General features: G+C 36.5%; 1 protein-coding gene across 1 annotated transcript in view; it reads left to right on the top strand.

The window, feature by feature from the left end:
- The first annotated feature begins 1,813 nt into the window (after window positions 1–1,813).
- LOC140935726 (uncharacterized) overlaps window positions 1,814–18,007 on the top strand; it is a 52,205-nt gene continuing 36,011 nt past the window's right edge. The window contains exons 1-6 of the mRNA XM_073385297.1: window positions 1,814–1,958; window positions 2,172–2,277; window positions 2,842–3,200; window positions 4,746–4,884; window positions 5,179–5,313; window positions 5,968–6,033. Of these exons, the coding sequence (XP_073241398.1) occupies window positions 2,238–2,277; window positions 2,842–3,200; window positions 4,746–4,884; window positions 5,179–5,313; window positions 5,968–6,033 (739 nt within the window). The 5' untranslated portion in view covers window positions 1,814–1,958; window positions 2,172–2,237. The remainder of the gene's footprint in view (window positions 1,959–2,171; window positions 2,278–2,841; window positions 3,201–4,745; window positions 4,885–5,178; window positions 5,314–5,967; window positions 6,034–18,007) is intronic.

The following is an 18,007-nucleotide window of genomic DNA, read 5'->3' as shown; positions in this document are numbered from 1 at the left end:
TGATTTGGCCGTTTTCGTTGCCGTCGCCGCTAAGCATTACACGATTCTAAATTTTGTTTGAGTGAACTATAAATACTAACGAGAGCGTCGCTGTTAGCCCTGGCTAAATCTACGTATTATGATAGATTTAAAGGCAGATCCAACAAGGCGGCAATCTGGTGTCGAGCAGACTACCAAAATTTAACAAAAAATTTAGAGGTCACAGTTTCCAGAAACCTGACATGACTTTCCATGACTTGAGTTTGGCATTATTGCTGCCGCCACTTCGTCGGTCTTTTTAACAAAATCATAATTATGCTAGCACAACATGACAGACAAAGGCTACACATGTGTGAAAAGGGAGACACACATGGAAGAAGAGAAACATAGTGGGTTTAATTTTCTTGCCTATGGAACCATAACAATTAACGCGACGTCAAGGCTTGAACTCGTAACAAAAGACCCGAGGATTGAAATGTTCGTCTCTCAGCCATCTCCCCTCAAAACATTAGTAGTAAAACTAAACGATACCCTTCTCTTGAAGTACTAACGTATTTTATTATAATTAAAAAAGCTATAATTGTTGCGGTACTGAAAAAAGGGCCTACGTAGAGAAATGGCAAAAAGTAAAAACAATTATAAGAAAGGTTCAGTTGAAACCAACTGAATTGATACCCTGGCTTATAATTTACAGGCCCCTTTTTCGCTGTAACGTCGTGGCATGCAAAAGTAACTGGCAACTGGCATGGTCCAACGTTGACAATAAATTGCAGAATATATACACTTGTATTTAAAGAATTTATACACTGGTATCCGAAACAGTGTTCAGCTCCAGTTTATCGTTTCTCTTGTCGTTAAAATATGCGTTATTGACCAAGCGTGAGGTCAAGATGGCTAGATTTTGGCCAGGTTCTTTAATATTATGACCCGAGACGACGTAGAGGTCCGCTAAAAACACACAAAGAAACGAGGCCAATATCCAGAACAAGCTTGGTCAGGAATGGATACAATATTTCCAGCGGGCAAGAATGGACCCATCATGCGAGATCGAGTAGCCTATCAGATCACAGTATTTGCTTCATCTTGCCCATTCGCAGATTCAGCCAATTGATAAACGTTGTTATTGCTCGTCACTTTCGGAGCCCTGGGAAAAAATCGCGCAAGTTACTCTAAAGGGTGGGTTTATTAACAGCATAGATGTATGCATTTGCTGCTAATAAAAGACCAGACGGAAACCAAAGAAAAGCGTATGAATAGTCTCAACTGGGAAATTCCGTTTTCACTTATGTTCTATTTTAGATGCATTAACTTTATCTATCTGACATAATGGAGGCGAAATAGAGCTGCCTAAAACTTTTTTAACCAACTAAAGGAAAAATTTCAACCTGTTCATGTATGCAATTAAAGTCACTCCTGCTTAGTTTTACAGCGTTACACTTTAGACGAATCTTAACTACCGGTTATATTCCGTTCAAGTTCAAATACCTATTAAATATATCTTTCAATTGAAAATAAAAACGCGTGGAGTAATAGTGTCGACTAACCACCCTGCAACCTACTGAATTATTGCGCCTTTTCATCAACTTACTTTCACACAAGAGCGCAACTTAACTCTTACTTCTACTTTATCTTTGGCTCACAGAAGGCACTCACTGTAGATTTTCGTTACAAAGAAAAGAAATAAGAGGTGCTAAGCGATAACAAAAGGTCACTGTTAACTAATTGTGAACAACACATGCATGTTTAACAGGGCGTGTCATGATTTCCATCTTCCACCTGTGAACCCGCTACGACGATCTCTTACCCTTTGGCGCGATAGACAAAGCAGTAAGTGTCAATAATAAATAACCTTGAAACTATAGTCGATTGCAAGAAAGTAATGAATTCACTGAAAGTTTAAATTTGGAGAAGAAAGGTCTTGTGAAATGTTTAGTGGATAGAAAGACTGAAGCAGACGACAACAATATTCACCTTTACTGGTAGGTAACACTACTATTGATGGGATTTGTGTTCATTTTTATTCGCAAATGCCACATTAATGTGACGCCATGATCTTCCCGCACACCACCTCTCGCGCTTATATATCTCTTTTATTAAGACACATGACTACCAATCGAAAGCATTTCCGCGGTGTGGTTCTTCTCGAATTGACCATTACTTGAAATTGTAACTAATACTTTTTTATAATCTAGTTTGAACCTTCAGGTCGTCATTATTAATAGACAAGAAAAGAGAGCCAGAGCTAAAAGCTAGACGCTATGCTTGGTTTTCTTGGTTTTCAAGTTTTAATTTCATTGGGTACGTCAATCTTTAATTTATGTTGTTATTCCTAAGACCTACGTAGATTTAGTTTCTATAGTACTGCTTTAAATCTTTTTGTCGCATGTACACATTTCTACTTTGTTAATAATGTCAGGCAACAAATTCTTCTTCAGGGCCACTCAAGTTTATTTGATTTGATTTTGACTAGTTTTATTATTTAAGTGTTATTGGTATCGATTAGTTTCTTTGTATCTTTTGCAGTGGATTTTATTATCCCCTACAGCTCATAGATTTGTGGTCCTATTGGTCGGGATTAATGTTTAGATACGTCTTCTCATGAGGTCATACACGTACATTTCCCTGTTAAGGCCGTAGGTCGTTGTCATGTAACAATTTCATTTTACCTTTACATTATTGCTTTCATCTAGCGATTGCGCTTTTCTTTGTGCAAGTGTATCTGTTCATTAAAACAATACATCATACCCACAGTATTCGTGAACAAATCCGTTGTGCACATGGTGTCGCGGGTCTCGCTCACGCTTAGCAGGCCTTTTATCATTGGACTTTCCTGAAACGTTCATTATTTGATTTTGAACACAGCTTTGTCATTGGACATCTTTGAGAATAACTGTTTACAGGCAACCAATCAACTGAGAAGACGACACGGCGTTCCAGACTTAACTTGGTCCAACACCCTCGCGGCTGATGCACAAGCCTGGGCAAATAGGCTAGCAAACAGCAACGTATTTCACCACGACTATATCAGCATGCAAGCCAAGAATCAAGGAGAAAACTTGGCCTACTTTAAACCTTTCAAGAGGAAATGTCAGGGTCCAAAAAGGGACGATTGCGTCCAGTGCGCAGAAATTGTTGATGATTGGTATGATGAGGTCAAGAATTACGATTTTGACTTGGGTAAAGCCAAGACACCCAGTGGAGTAGTGATGCACTTTACACAGGTACCAGTTTGCATGGACAACTCCAGCAATTTTAATAGTTTTCACTATTTTTATTAGGCTATGTTCATTCAATAGAGGATACCTTATCGCGCGGACACGAAAGAAACCTATCCGAAATGTGGCGCCCACGTAAGGGATTCCGCATTCTGGAATACGGAACAATTTTGCTCGTGGAATCCAGAATCTGGATAATTTTAGTTGTGCTACCCAAATTCCTGGGCTGTTGAATAAGGAATACGGTTCAACGAGTCCAGATCCTACTGACAACTAGAATCCGGAGTTCAACTGACAAAGAATCCGATACCCAGTACAAAGAATCCGGAATCCACAGCATGGAATACAGAATCTTAGACTTTCTTGGATTCCCTTATATGGAGAGATATGTGGCTCTCCACTTCAGAGATCGGAGCAAAGCAGTTGCTCTCCGTTACAGACATAGAGCAACATCACCGTTTTTATATGTGAACAAAAGCCTTACCCGGTATGATTCACGTGCCGGCGTAAAAGCTATCCAGTATATTGTGAATATAGCCTTAATGTCTTAGGTGATGACCTCTGAACACGGTGCACAGTCATGTTTAACAAGGGAGCTTTGTACTTAGATATGAGCAGAGCCAGTGCTGCAATAAACAATAGCTGTTGTTATCAACAGTTGTTGATACAGTTGTAATTATGCAATAATATAAAAGAATCTGCTAAAGTTCCTTCCAAATTATTCACTTTCTGTTTGAGGTGATGTTTTCATCTTCATTCTTCATATGAACCCACAGCTTCATAGCAGCGAAAACAGGAAAGGATATTTGCCATCAAGCGCCTATTTGGGCGCGTTAACTTTTAATCAAAGGATTTTCCTATGCCAGCATCTGTAAATGAATTCTATGTCGAATGTGTAGACTGTTGTCACCAAGTTCGATTTCTTTCCTCCGATAAAAAATTCGACCGTATAAAATCTACACCGTGAATTTTCGTCATATAAAAGGGAATTATGATAGAACTTGAGCTCAAATGGCAAGAACCATTGAGAACCAAAATAGTTTTTTTACTTAGCCTGACCTATTCCTGTTTCTCAACAATTCAAAAATTTCGCTGCTCCTGTAATTTATATTCTCCGTCCACTACCACCAACATCGTCACTACATTTCTATTGTTTTCCCAGTCCACCCCCATCACTGCCACAACCACATTTCTATTGTTTTTCTTCCACCACCACCATCACACCACATCTGTATTGTTTTCCCCCCACCATGATCACCGCCACAACCGCACCACATTTCACAACCACACCTTCCACCACCACCACTACCACCACCAGATTTTTATTGTTTTCGCTCTACTACGAACACATCCTTTCATCCGCATTTTATTCATGAGATTAAGACAACACGCTAAGGCGCCATTGGCGTTAATGTATTCCTGCGCTAGTTTATGACTTTCCTGCGCCAAAAACGGATGATTTCATCCCTGCTATACTACTTAGAAACGAACATTTTTTTTATTTAAAACTTTGATTACGTCTCATACAAAACGCCATTATTTTTTATGCAGGAAGTCTGGAGAAAATCGCATCATTTCGGAATTGGCACTGCCAAAAGCAAGAAGTACGGCTTTATTTTAGTGGCACGCTACAGTCCTCGGGGTAATGGAGGAGGGCCTATGGTTTTCAAAGACAATGTCTTCCCACCAGGTGCGTTGTCGTCTTATGCATTTTTGCTTTGAAAACTCCTCAAAAATGCAATTGAAAAAATAAATAATTAAGGCTAGTTTGTCTTCTACAGTATAATTACGCTTTTAAATAGTCTTGGCCCCTATTAATTGCAAAAAATCTTGCATGAGAGATTCATTCCAAATGGTACAAATAGACGCTAGAAGCACAAACGTCTTTAGGACTGAATAACAATTCCAATTGTATTTATTTATAGATTATCTACTTTCCATTCGTTTGAAAAAAACACCGAGCAATTTTTCTCTTTTTTGACAGGGACTATTTCGGACCCCACGCCATCAACAAGCCCAAGCGCAACCACTCCAGCGCCCACGTCGATCACACAAAATATTAAAATTAACATATCAATTAACACAAGCACAATGCCTACATCAGCTCCAAGCAAGCAAGGTGAAAAACTGCATGCAAACTTTTACGATTTTATATATTACAGAAGAACCAAAAGCTCTGCAACAATGATTTTCAAATGTTTTTTTTTTTGGACAGAAAGCAGTATCATGCAATCGAGGAAAAGGCTTACCTCTTATTCCCGGCCATTTGATTTAGTGACGCACTCGCTTAACATTTCGTATCCGACAATAAAACGAAGACTTGTCCTTATATTTGAAATTAGACTTCAAGTCTATGTTAAACGTAAATGTCGCATATGTTACGTGATTCTAAGCAAAATATCTGTAAAATACATTCTGACATTACGATTCTTCATAGCCAATAACATCACGGCTTAACTGACAGACGACCGATAATATCGAGACTTAATTTACCAATCAGGTCAATAACCAGAGTTTAACAACATCAACCGACGTGATACAACTCACTGTGACTCTGAAGATGACTAACGCACAAGTTGTCGAAACGTCAGTCATGTCAACAACAACAGTCCTATTCAGGACTACGTTCACCTGGACGATTATACTCAATCGACTCATGGGCATAAAAGTGTATCTCAACTCGTTCTACGACAACTTATGAACTTTCAAACGATGACTTCTTGATGAACTTTCAAATTGAATGCTCATATCTGACTTATCTTTTATTCTGCAGGCGGAGGAAAGCCCACCACGCCGAGTGTCACTACCACCTCCCCTCCACAAGTGACACTTCCTGCTGGTAGGTGATGAGTGAAACTATTGTTTATCTTTTTAATTGTTTGTGTCTAAACGTAAACGTTGAGTTAAGTTGGACCTTTAATGTCCAACGCCTGAACCTTCACACAATGGCTTTATTCTACTTGCACGTAAAGGTTACGTGACAGTGGAAATCCACACTAAAGGGCTGCAATAAAATCATCCATAGGAAGTGCGATGATTTTTAGTGTTTGTCCGTCATTTGACACTGTACTTGTCTTCGTATCATGTGATATTTGTGTCGATTCTGCGCATTACAAAGTAAGTAAAAAGGTACCATTCTCCTTTCTTACTTACTGCAAGGGGCTTATCTATCATTTCTTGTATCCAGACCTGCACCACTTCCTCTTGATCGCAAAAAAGGATGTCGTTCCTCCACGTATTAGGTACAGAAGGAAGGCGTTGTTATGAATTATTAGGTTCTTGTCAACCACTGTTATTTATATTTTCTTTTAATTCTTTTTTCGTTTGTTTATGTACGCGGAAGTTATCGTTTTGACGAATGACTAGCGCCGCAACGTCAGTTTCTCAATCTACCTACGGAGGCCAATCTATAATTTAAATCATATCACCTTCGTTTATAAAGCTAAATTTTTGAACCTGATCCCACAACCACCGCCGTAACGTGTCAGTTTCTTTGGAAAAGTAAACCTCTTCGTTTATCTTTTGTTTTCGAACCACCTCACTTTATTTCCAACGCCTTATTGAGCAGAGAATATTAAAGTGAATTTACTCTTTAGAAAAAGGCATCGATTCGAAGGTCACAAGTCAGTCTGCAACTGGGGCCAATGACACTCGGGTCAGTGAGTGGCGGGAAAATAAAGGAACACGACTCCGTTGTTCTAAAATTTTCTTCGGATGGGGTCTTCTGAGGGCCTAAACTCAAACGTTTTCAACAGGAAAGTCAAGTCCTATGTTAACGGCTTTACCGAGAAAAATGTATTTTTGGAAAGAACGTTGGAGAAAAGGATCGAGCTTATAAAGAAACAAACGCAATTAACGTCTTTGCAATTTTATTTTAACGCGCCAACTGATGGAGAAATTTCAGAAATCGCCACTTAAGCTTAGCTTGCACGAAATTGTCCTCTCCTCAGTGTTTGTTTGTATTTATGCTGTTAAAAGGGGGGGCATATCCTTTTTTTAACTCTTTTTCCCTTTGGTTAACATACATCATTACACCACCTTTCCAAGACTTTTTTTCAGGTCAAGTTTTTTTGTTCTTGTGGTTTGCGCTCCTGTTGATGTTTTACGACCATGATTACTTAAACTTCATTGCCTTCGTTTTTGCTTCATTCAAACTATCGATCATCCAAGCAGCCATGAATATAGACTACGAACAGTCTCTAGCGCTTGACGGAAGGCGCAAGAGAGAAGAGGCGTGAAATATACAGGCTTTTCTTAAACCCAGTCGGCATAATTACAATAACTTCACGTCCCGAGATGAGAGCTTCTAATGCTTCACTTTGCTCTGACTTTAACGTTCCTGTTTTTTGGACTACGTGACAGACATTCCTGCATACTTCAGTCATCATCAACTTGTCAGTGGTTTCGGTTGTTGACAGTTGTTGTCAACGCTTCATTCATAAGCAAATTGTAACTATTTTTGAGTCGTGAGAGCAACGCATAATTCTTTTTGCTCTGGCTGTAGGAAACTCTCTTCTTATTTCGGGTCCGACTACGCAGCACAACATGAATTGAAAAACCATAGGTTTATTTTGGCAGTTTAGACCAAACACCAAGAGCTATAACAATACGTTCTACTACAACTTCTGTTACATTCAAATATGTGGTCGATAAACTAGAACAGGGTTTAGAGACAGTTTAAAAAGAATACTGTAAGTACAAAAGCCAGAAAAATACCTGCCGGGAAAAAACCGAGTAGGGAAAAACCACCCAGGGAATCTGGGAAGGAGCCATGATCATGCTCTGAAAAGCCCAAGGTCTCTACCCTCGTACGTTACTTTACTTAGAATGTATCCCAACAAAGCGCGATAAACTCAAAATAATGGTAGTCGAAAACAATATACAAAAAATAAAGGAAACAAGCCAAAACCCTCGCGAAATTCAGTCTGTTACTTACTAAATTCAGTAAATAAAAAGACAATAAATAAATAATAACGCGGGCTAAACGAGGTGTCGGCTCAGATTACTTTCCCACGTGATAAGAATCCCTTTTATAGCTCTCCATTTTACCCATGCTGCACTTCAGATTCGGTCTGGCACGATGGACTCTTATACAAGCTGTTACAAATAAATGTTTATACTCAAACTCTACCTGTTAAATTAGGATTGGAAAAAGCCAAACACAACCTTTTCAATACACTAGAGGTGTGCGTCAAGGTCCTTTTCTCTTTAACCTATACGTTAACAGGTAGATACGACAATATAACACGCGGTGAATGGTTTTTTTAGTCTCTGCAATTGCAACAGAATCGAAGATGAAACTCACCTTTTATTAGATGGTCCAATTTTTTCTTCGATAAGAGACATGTCTCTAAACTAGAAGGCTTATTAATACCTTTTCTACGACTACATGCAATCACATGCGACCTTATTATCACTTCTAATTAATTCTACTGACTATTTTATTAACATCCAATTAATTTCATTTATATCATCTTGTTTTGAATTGAGAGAAAAAATGGTCTCCGGAATAATTAATCCTACTAATGGCTGAAAATAAGCAATTTTTATTATATTTAAAGTTATTTTAAATAATTAATTTAAATAAGGAATCAATAATTAAATTCAAGTAGCTTTTGCATGCAATACTGTTTAGTAATACTTTGTTATAGTCATGCAAATAAAGCTTCTTGTTGTTGTTGTTGTTGTTGTTGTTGTTGTTGTTGCCCCAGTCCCCACTGCTCCCCTGCCGCAGAAAATTTCATTTCCGGCTAATTCGTATTCACTCAAACGTAGGAAATTCCATTTTTCTTCTCGGGCTGCCGCCCTTGTCTCTCGCGTCTCGGGTCGTCGCCGCTGAACGCTCGTTCCCGTGTACCACCCTCAATAAATCGGAAGGAAAAGAAAGAATGATCGTAGTCTACCATCAGTTCATCAAATCAATAGAACTTACAGCATCGTAGCCGCAATAGTTTCAAACACGAAGCTTTTCAGGATTCAAACCGAACAACAATAACATAATTATTATTATACATAACACTATCTATCCTCTGAATGGCTAAGAGCCTACAGTAATAGTTACCTAATTATTGTGTAACAAACTTAACCGTGTCGCTTTTTATATATATAAATCTCTCTCTCTCTCTCTCTCTCTCTCTCTCTCTCTCTCTCTCTCTCTCTCTCTCTCTCTCTCTATATATATATATATATATATATATGTATATATATATATATGTATATATATATATATATGTATATATATATATATATATATATATATATATATATATATATATATATATATATATATATATATATATATATATATATATACACCCGTTTTCAAAAAGGTTTTCATAGAGAGAGATATATAGATAGATATATACTTTATTCTCTTGCACGTGCGCCCGTGTGCATTTTGCACTTCTTATTGTCCAACTTGTGAAAAACTCGGTTCAACGATAAATTTTTTCTTCGTCGGGTTTTTTGTTCCAATTTGACATGTCGTTTTGAGTTTGTTTTTTTTTTTAGAAAAATACATGCGCCCTGCGATACAAATTTACAATGGCGAATTATATAGCTGATTTTGGGAATGAGGAAAACATCCCGCGAAGCAGCCGATCCGCGAGTTATCGGCGTCACCGAATTAGTAGGCCAAATGCCATGACATCTGTAGCAAGTGACGAAGCATTTTCATTGATTGAGTGTATTAAAAAATGCGCTGTCCAGAGGCGTGCTTAAGAGAAACTGTAAACTAACTTGACAGCATTTGCGAGCCGAGAGTTTATTCTGTCTTCAATGAGACGTTGCCTTACAGGCCGTGATTTTACACGCAAAAAGGCTGAAAAATTAAGATATATGACCAGCTCATCATGGTTATGATAAAGTCTGCTTTTATGAACCTCGCCAACGTCTTAGTCCGTTTTAATCAACTGCTATAATATTGTTGCTCCTTCCCACATATCCAATATGGACATCCACCGTTACATCCAGTCCTTCTCAGCGGTTTAGAAAACACATTTTTTTTCATTTCATCTGCGTTTTTCCCCTTATCCTGTAACGACAACAATTCTTTGACCTATAAGTGACCGAATTCCTCATTCTTTAAGTTTCAAGAGAATGCAAATCAAGAGAATTGCAGACAATACTCGTGCATTATTTTTTTAATTGACAAATTGGAACAAAGAACCTGACGAAAAGAATTTTTATCGTTGAACCAAGTTTTTTCACAAGTTGGACAATAACAAGTGTAAATGCACACGGGCGCACGTGGAAGAAAACAAAAGTATATATCTATCTATATATCTCTCTATATGAAAACCTTTTTGAAAACGGGTGTATATATATATATATATACATATATATATATATATATATATATATATATATATATATATATATATATATATATACACCCGTTTTCAAAAAGGTTTTCATACAGAGAGATATATAGATAGATATATACTTTATTCTCTTGCACGTGCGCCCGTGTACATTTTGCACTTCTTATTGTCGAACTTGTGAAAAACTCGGTTCAATGATAAATTTTTTCTTCGTCGGGTTTTTTGTTCCAATTTGACATGTCGTTTTGAGTTTGTTTTTTTCTTTTCGAAAAATACATGCGCCCTGCGATACAAATTTACAATGGCGAATTATATAGCTGATTTTGGGAATGAGGAAAACATCCCGCGAAGCAGCCGTTCCGCGAGTTATACGGGCGTCACCGAATTCGTAGGCCAAATGCCATGGCATCTGTAGCAAGTGACGAAGCATTTTTATTGATTGAGTATATTAAAAAATGCGCTGTCCAGGGACGTGCTTAAGAGAAACTGTAAACTAACTTGACAGCATTTGCTGGCCGAGAAATTTTTCTGTCTTCAATGAGACGTTGCCTTTCAGGCCGTGATTTTACACGAAAAAAGCTGAGAAATTAAGATATATGACCAGCTCATCATGGTTATGATAAGGTCTGCTTTTATGAACCTCGCCAACGTCTTAGTCCGTTTTAATCAACTGATATAATATTGTTGCTCCTTCCCACATATCCAATATGGACATCCACCGTCACATCCAGTCCTTCTCAGCGGTTTAGAAAACACATTTTTTTTTTTCATTTCATCTGCGTTTTTCCCCTTATCCTGTAACGACAACAATTATTTGACCTACAAGTGACCGAACTCCTCATTCTTTAAGTTTCAAGAGAATGCAAATCAAGAGAATTGCAGACAATACTCGTGCATTATTCTTTTAATTGACAAATTGGAACAAAGAACCTGACGAAAAGAAAATTTATCGTTGAACCAAGTTTTTTCACAAGTTGGACAATAACAAGTGTAAATGCACACGGGCGCATGTGCAAGAAAACAAAAGTATATATCTATCTATATATCTCTCCATATGAAAACCTTTTTGAAAACGGGTGTATATATATATATATATATATAATAAATTTAGGCCAAACACCTGGTTCATCTGCCGCAACTAAACCACCCAGTGTATCAGGTAACAGCATGCTAAAAAAGCAATGAGACTGCATGGTGATACTTGAAACCACTGTCCAAAAAGTTAATGAAAAAGATCAAATTAATTTATTATCAGGTAATTGCGTATAAAAGTAAACTTAACGGCTTCAAATTATCTTTAAACCAGGTGAACATACGGCTAAACTTTGCCTGTATATTTTCGTCTGAGATATTTCATCTTCATACTTTTTGAGTAGTTCAATGAACTCGAAACTTAATGCTCTATATTAAATATAAACAAGGAAAACGTACCAGTATCATTTACTATTTTGTTTTGTTTGTTCATTTTTTTTTGTTTTCAACCATTATATTTATTCTACATGTTGTTTTGTTTCTCTGTACTCATACTGTTGGCCCTTTACAGCTTCACGAGGATTTACGATGAATGTATTTCTAGTTTTCTAAGATAATACTCGTGAGAATTTATAGCTATAGGTGTATCTTCCAGGGACGACGAACGTACCTTCCTCACCGAAACCATCAACTACACCAGGTAAAAAACCGTTTAGAATAGGATTTATAAGACTTGTCGACCTATGTAGAAACTGGGACTATCTAAGGGTGGCCGGCCAGACCATGGTTGGACCAGACATTTTGGAAATGAAATAGGCTTTTTCTAAAAGGTTTTACTGAAAAACCATCTCTTTGGTGCATAATATTTGACTGATCTGGATGGTTAGTTTTGATTAAAAGTGAAATTCTCATTAAGATGGGAATGGGGTGGCTGGTCAGTTTTGACAGATGGAAAGCGCCCTCAAAACCGGCTGTAAATCACTTTTTTCAACGAACTTTGTTTTATTATTTGGATATCAAATCAATCATAGCGTTTCGTGGTTTCATATATTAGTAATTGTATGAATTGAATTCTCGAAAATTTTGAACAAACAGTAGGTAAGAAGCAACAAATTTAAGGTTTTATGTGTAAAACTACTAATGTATGTTCTGTTTAAGTTGTCCAGTTTTAAAAAAAACAGAATTCGAGGTTCGCGTTCTTTGAGGTTTTTAACACTATTTCGCTGCCTACAGACGTCTACCGATACCTCAGACAAATATTAGTAAAACTCTCAAAGATTGTCTAATGATAGTGATAGAGATAGAGTAGGAGCGTTGGATGTTCCCTACATTTCTAGATACTCATCTTATTACAGGTACTTAAATTAACCCCCAGTACTCGGCTTACCAATATTTTTGAGATGACACATAAGGAATATAGATTCTTGGATATAATTCACAAGAAAACAAACTATTCAGCAACTTTCTCGCAAAGACAATTAACACACCAAGTTATCAGCTGACATTGATGGAATTGCAAAGCTTCAGGAGCGTAGCGTCCATAAATGTACATACGCCCGTGCGTACAGCTGAAATCTGGAAAAACAATTTTTGTATTATTTCTTGAAAGTATTTTTATCATTAAATTGGGATGACGGTTAAACTTTTCGCATTATATCAGCGTCTTTGCTTGTAACCAGTACTTGATGGGGTCACCAAGTGTTTTACCCTTTTTCCCGTAAACACTGTACCGTGTATACCGATAACACTACAGATGGGTAACTTTTGCACTTTCCTTCGTATTTATTTATTGAAAATGTCCGGCGGAAAGCGCAGAAAATGACATTTCCTAGACCCTAGATTCAGAACTTTTCTGGGGGAGCATAACCCTGGAGCCCCCTAGATTGGAGTGCGTTCGGCACTCTAACTTTTCTTCCGTGCGCACACATTCAAAATCTCACGCTTCGCCCCCGAAATTGTATCCCTTTTTCTCTTAGGGACAACACCCGGTCCATCTGAGGCAACTAAAACACTCAGTGTATCAGGTACCAACCTGTTAAGAACTGAATGTGCGGTCTGATGTTAGAGAACACAGTTTTCTGTAACAGAAAACATTGATGGAATTACAAAACTTGTATCTTGTTCCCTCTTAGGAAAAACACCCGGTCCATCTGAGGCAACTAAAACACCCAGTGTATCAGGCACCAACATGTTAAAAACTGAATGTCGTTCTGAGATTAGACACCATATAGTTTTTTGTAAGAGAAAACACTAATGATTTCAAAAATACTTATTTTGATTAAATTAGCGAGGAGACCTGGTTCATCTTCTGCAACAAAAATGTACAAACTGCTTGTTGTTCTTTGAAAATCCTTCAACAGGTACTCTGTAGACTAAAAATTATTTATCCAGACGAGACCAAAGTAAGCTACGTCATCACTGCTAAACCCAAAACGTGATTGAGCAGCGTAATTTGTCTCCGAACGTCATGTTCAAGCTTTTTATGTAATCATTTTAACTGATTTATTGTCTTTTAACCACAAGGCAACCCGGTTTTGCTTCGTTTTTCCCAAATCAAATTTACAATTGCTGTACGAATAGTGTAGTCCGCCATGCTAGAGATTTATAACACGGTGTCTATAACTAATTGACTAACTAACTAACTAACTAACTAACTAATTAACTAACTTCATGTAACTACATTATCAAAAGCACATCTAGCTGGTGCAAAGATGAAGGTTTTTAAATTTTAAGAAGCAGACTGAGTTGACATTCTAAGATAAACACTCTTCATTAGACAAAAAATATTTGTCTGACTTATGAAATTAGTGCTTTTCTACTTTCTAAATCCTTAACTCATTCCGAGAGATTTAGTGAATTACTACTAAAAAGTTTAAAATGAAACCATAGAAGGAAAGAATAATGAAATAAAGTAGAATGGTCATCTCAGCTGGTTTGATTTTTGTAATAGCAAAAACCTTGCAAGGTTAACTGATTTTTAACTTAGGCACAACGTCCGGGGCATCTGCTGCAACTAACCATCTAACCTACCTATTTACCCCAGCTAACCTACTGTATCAGGTAATGGCATGGTAATGAAAATAAACAAAAATAATAATAATAAAAATTGTAATATAATAATCATTAATAATAAAAATAATAATAAAGAACAACTTAAAGACGGTGGCAAATAATTAGAAAAACTAATAAACTCGTGGGCCTCTTCTAAAATGAAACCTGATTTTTGCAAAACACCTCCAACTTCCACAACAAGAACACCAACTGCAACAGGTTGGAATTCAGCCTTCCTCTGTACATTATGAATACAATCTGACCCATTACATAATTATTTTATAATCCTTATGATTAAAATACATCGACCAAACAACGTAAACTTCCGATGCTCTTCCCAAGTCGTTTTACAAGATTGATAAAAAACGTGAATTATGACCAGAGTGATAGTGTTAGGTTTACTTTCTAGGGACCTCACCCATACCTTCCTCGCAAAGACCAACTAGTGCACCAGGTAAACTGCCGATATGAAATGAACAATAATACTTGTATTCCTGTTTATATCTACTCTTAGATTCACCAGATTACACCAACTCTATATACTTCAGTTGCCAGCTGTAACTGGAACGTTTTTCATCCTAATCTGACAGCTAGTAATTAAACAATATTAATAAAGGCCTCATAAATTTTTTTGCCTTTCTGTCAGACATAAAAACAGTACTTTAATTTTTATTTTCCAGTCATTTTAAGTATTTTTAAATACTTTCATACTATTTGTTAATTATTAAATTTTGTGACTCTCATTCACACATTTTAACTTTTGATTTGTAGCTGTACCCTTAAACTTAATTAATTAACTGGTTTTTTTTTGTTGTTGTTGTTTATTTTTTTAATTTTTTTTGGTTTATTCTCATTGTCATGTTATCTGTGTGGGAAAATAAAATAAGGTATAAGGCTCCTTTCAAACCTTGTTCCTCATGGTGCTGCCATGATAAGCTAACCCGACTGTACCCCGACGGGGGCACGATTTATTTTCAGAAGTCTAGTGTAATTTAGTCAAATACAGTGCAAGCCGAGAACAAAAACACTAAAGCAAAGGCAGTTGAGCCATCTTATCTGGATATATTTTTTCATTTATGAATTGAGTTTGGTACTGCCAAAGCACGACGTCTAAAACCTACTGCCCTGCTCAACTCAGTCAGATTTAGTTCGATCAAAACAAAAATCCGTTTAATTCTATTTGTAACAATATGCACAGAACAATAGATAAAATTTAAATAAATAAGTTTTAAAATTAATCAATTAATACTCATAAAAGTGGTAATCATATCAGTTAGGAGAATAACAGGGCGTAACATCACCAAACGAGTCAGATCATCACTTAGCATGTCTTTAATTGCACAGTTATCGTCTTCAATTAAGAAAAAGTACCCATTCAATGTGTTCAAAATTAGGACAATAAATGAATGCTGATAAAAAAAAAGGTCAATACGAAGGATGGCACTTAAAAAATAACACCGTGTTACTTTTTAGGGAAATCACCCCTTCCATCTTCTTCCACTCAACAACCTAGTGGCTCATCAGGTAAAAGCCGCATGCTTGATCAAAAACTTACAAATTGAACTCTCGTAATATTTTATTTAACACTCCATGTTCAAACTCTAATTTGAATTGATAATGAGATCTTATTAGTTGTATAGCTTATTAACTAAAACGCAGTGTCGGACAGCTTTGTGCTGGTTAACAAACAGCTAAATACTTTTAATTGCTTCCAAGAACTAGGAATTCAGGTGTGATATATACACAAATAACGACAACTCGACTAAACGTAATTTGTAGAAGGTAAAACTTGCCATTGTTCTAAACATAAAAAACTATAAGATAAATAGCATGTACTACTTGATAAATAGCATACACTTGCTACAGGTACAACACCAGCACCGTCCGCTTCGACGGGACCAACCAAAGCACCAGGTAACTACAGTTAAGCTAAAAATAGCAACTTAAAATATTAAACCTGTTAACTCTGATTTTCTATTCGTCCAATTATTTAGTGTTTCAAACTATTCTATATATATTTATCGGTTTAGTTTTAGTTAGAAAAAGAGCTGTTAGTCTTACATTACCCATCCCAATCCAAAAGCAAAATTGAGGAAATGGCCAAAATAGAGAAGAAAAAACAATTCTTATGATAACAATCCAATTGAGACTGTTATTAATTTGAAATCTATTGTTGTCAATTCTGTTTTTTTAGACAATCGAGTTAAATAATTGAGGATATTGGTTACTGAGGCCAAAGCTTAAGATTTCGAACCATTACGTGGCAGTTATAAAATGACACTATAATATATAAATTTAGCCAGGTGTAAAACAAAAATATAAAATCGTGTAATGCTAAGCGGTGAAGGCAACGAAAACGGTAAAAAAAAAAAAACAAGAATAGGTCATAATTGGTAAAAAGCAACTTTGCACGTGTAGCACACTTTTTTTGGTACATTTCTTTGCCTTTATTTTGTCCGACTACAACGTGGAACTTCCAGAAACACCTTCGCTGGGTGTCGCCCTACTTTCTCTTTTTTTCTGTCTTTCTCTTTCTCTGTATTCCAAATTTGTGGACATGACAATTAATCTAAGCTTAATCCTTAAGACAACACGGATACAGAAACATTTTCCGCTTTCCGTTTTCGTCTTTATTGACTCTTTAGTGGTCTCTGCTTCACATGACGTGGGTGGCCGTACGCTTTACCGCCAAAATAAACTGACATTTAGTATCGGCTTACATGAATTTGTGTGCACAGACGGGCGGGCGTACAATACGTCATGACTAAATTTTCTCGCTTTCATAGGTTACCAATTTATCTTAGCAATGGGGTTACGCCGAGCGCGCTTCGCGCGCGCGGTGGGTCTGCTATTAATCTATTTATTTATCATTCTATTACGACAGTCTCTCATAAACCATTCCTGTCTTACGTAAAAATAATCTAAATTATCATCATTATCGTTATTATTATTGTTATTATTATTATTATTATTATTATTATTATTACTGTTATTATTATTATTACTGTTATTATTATTATTATCATTATTGTTGTGGTTATTCTAATGGTTCCTCCATACAAACTAAATATTATTTTAACGATAGCAGACGTGTCACACACGCTTTAAATTTTAATTTAGGAAAAACATCAGCTCCTTCTGCAGCAACTGAACAACCTAGTGTGTCAGGTAACATATTCAATTTCTAAATAGCAAATTTAACAGTATCAAATGGCTAAATAATACCTCGCATTTCTTCTTCCCAAATATCAAATCAGTCTGATCTACACGGCACTAGTTATTAAAACTACATTAGCCATGTAACATATAACTTTTTCTTTCTAATTCAGAGAAAACAACCGGTCCTTCTGCTGCAACTCAACAACCTAGTGTATCAGGTAACAGCATGCCCAAAAACACATTTCTCGACAAAATAATGCATGCTGATATTTGACATCGCTATAATAAATGACACAAAACATGTCCATG

This window comes from Porites lutea, chromosome 4 (genome assembly GCF_958299795.1).
Source record: "Porites lutea chromosome 4, jaPorLute2.1, whole genome shotgun sequence".
Classification (NCBI taxonomy): Eukaryota; Metazoa; Cnidaria; class Anthozoa; order Scleractinia; family Poritidae; genus Porites; species Porites lutea.
The sequence above is the reverse complement of the archived record's forward strand: the minus strand, read 5'-3'. Positions and strand labels throughout refer to the sequence as shown.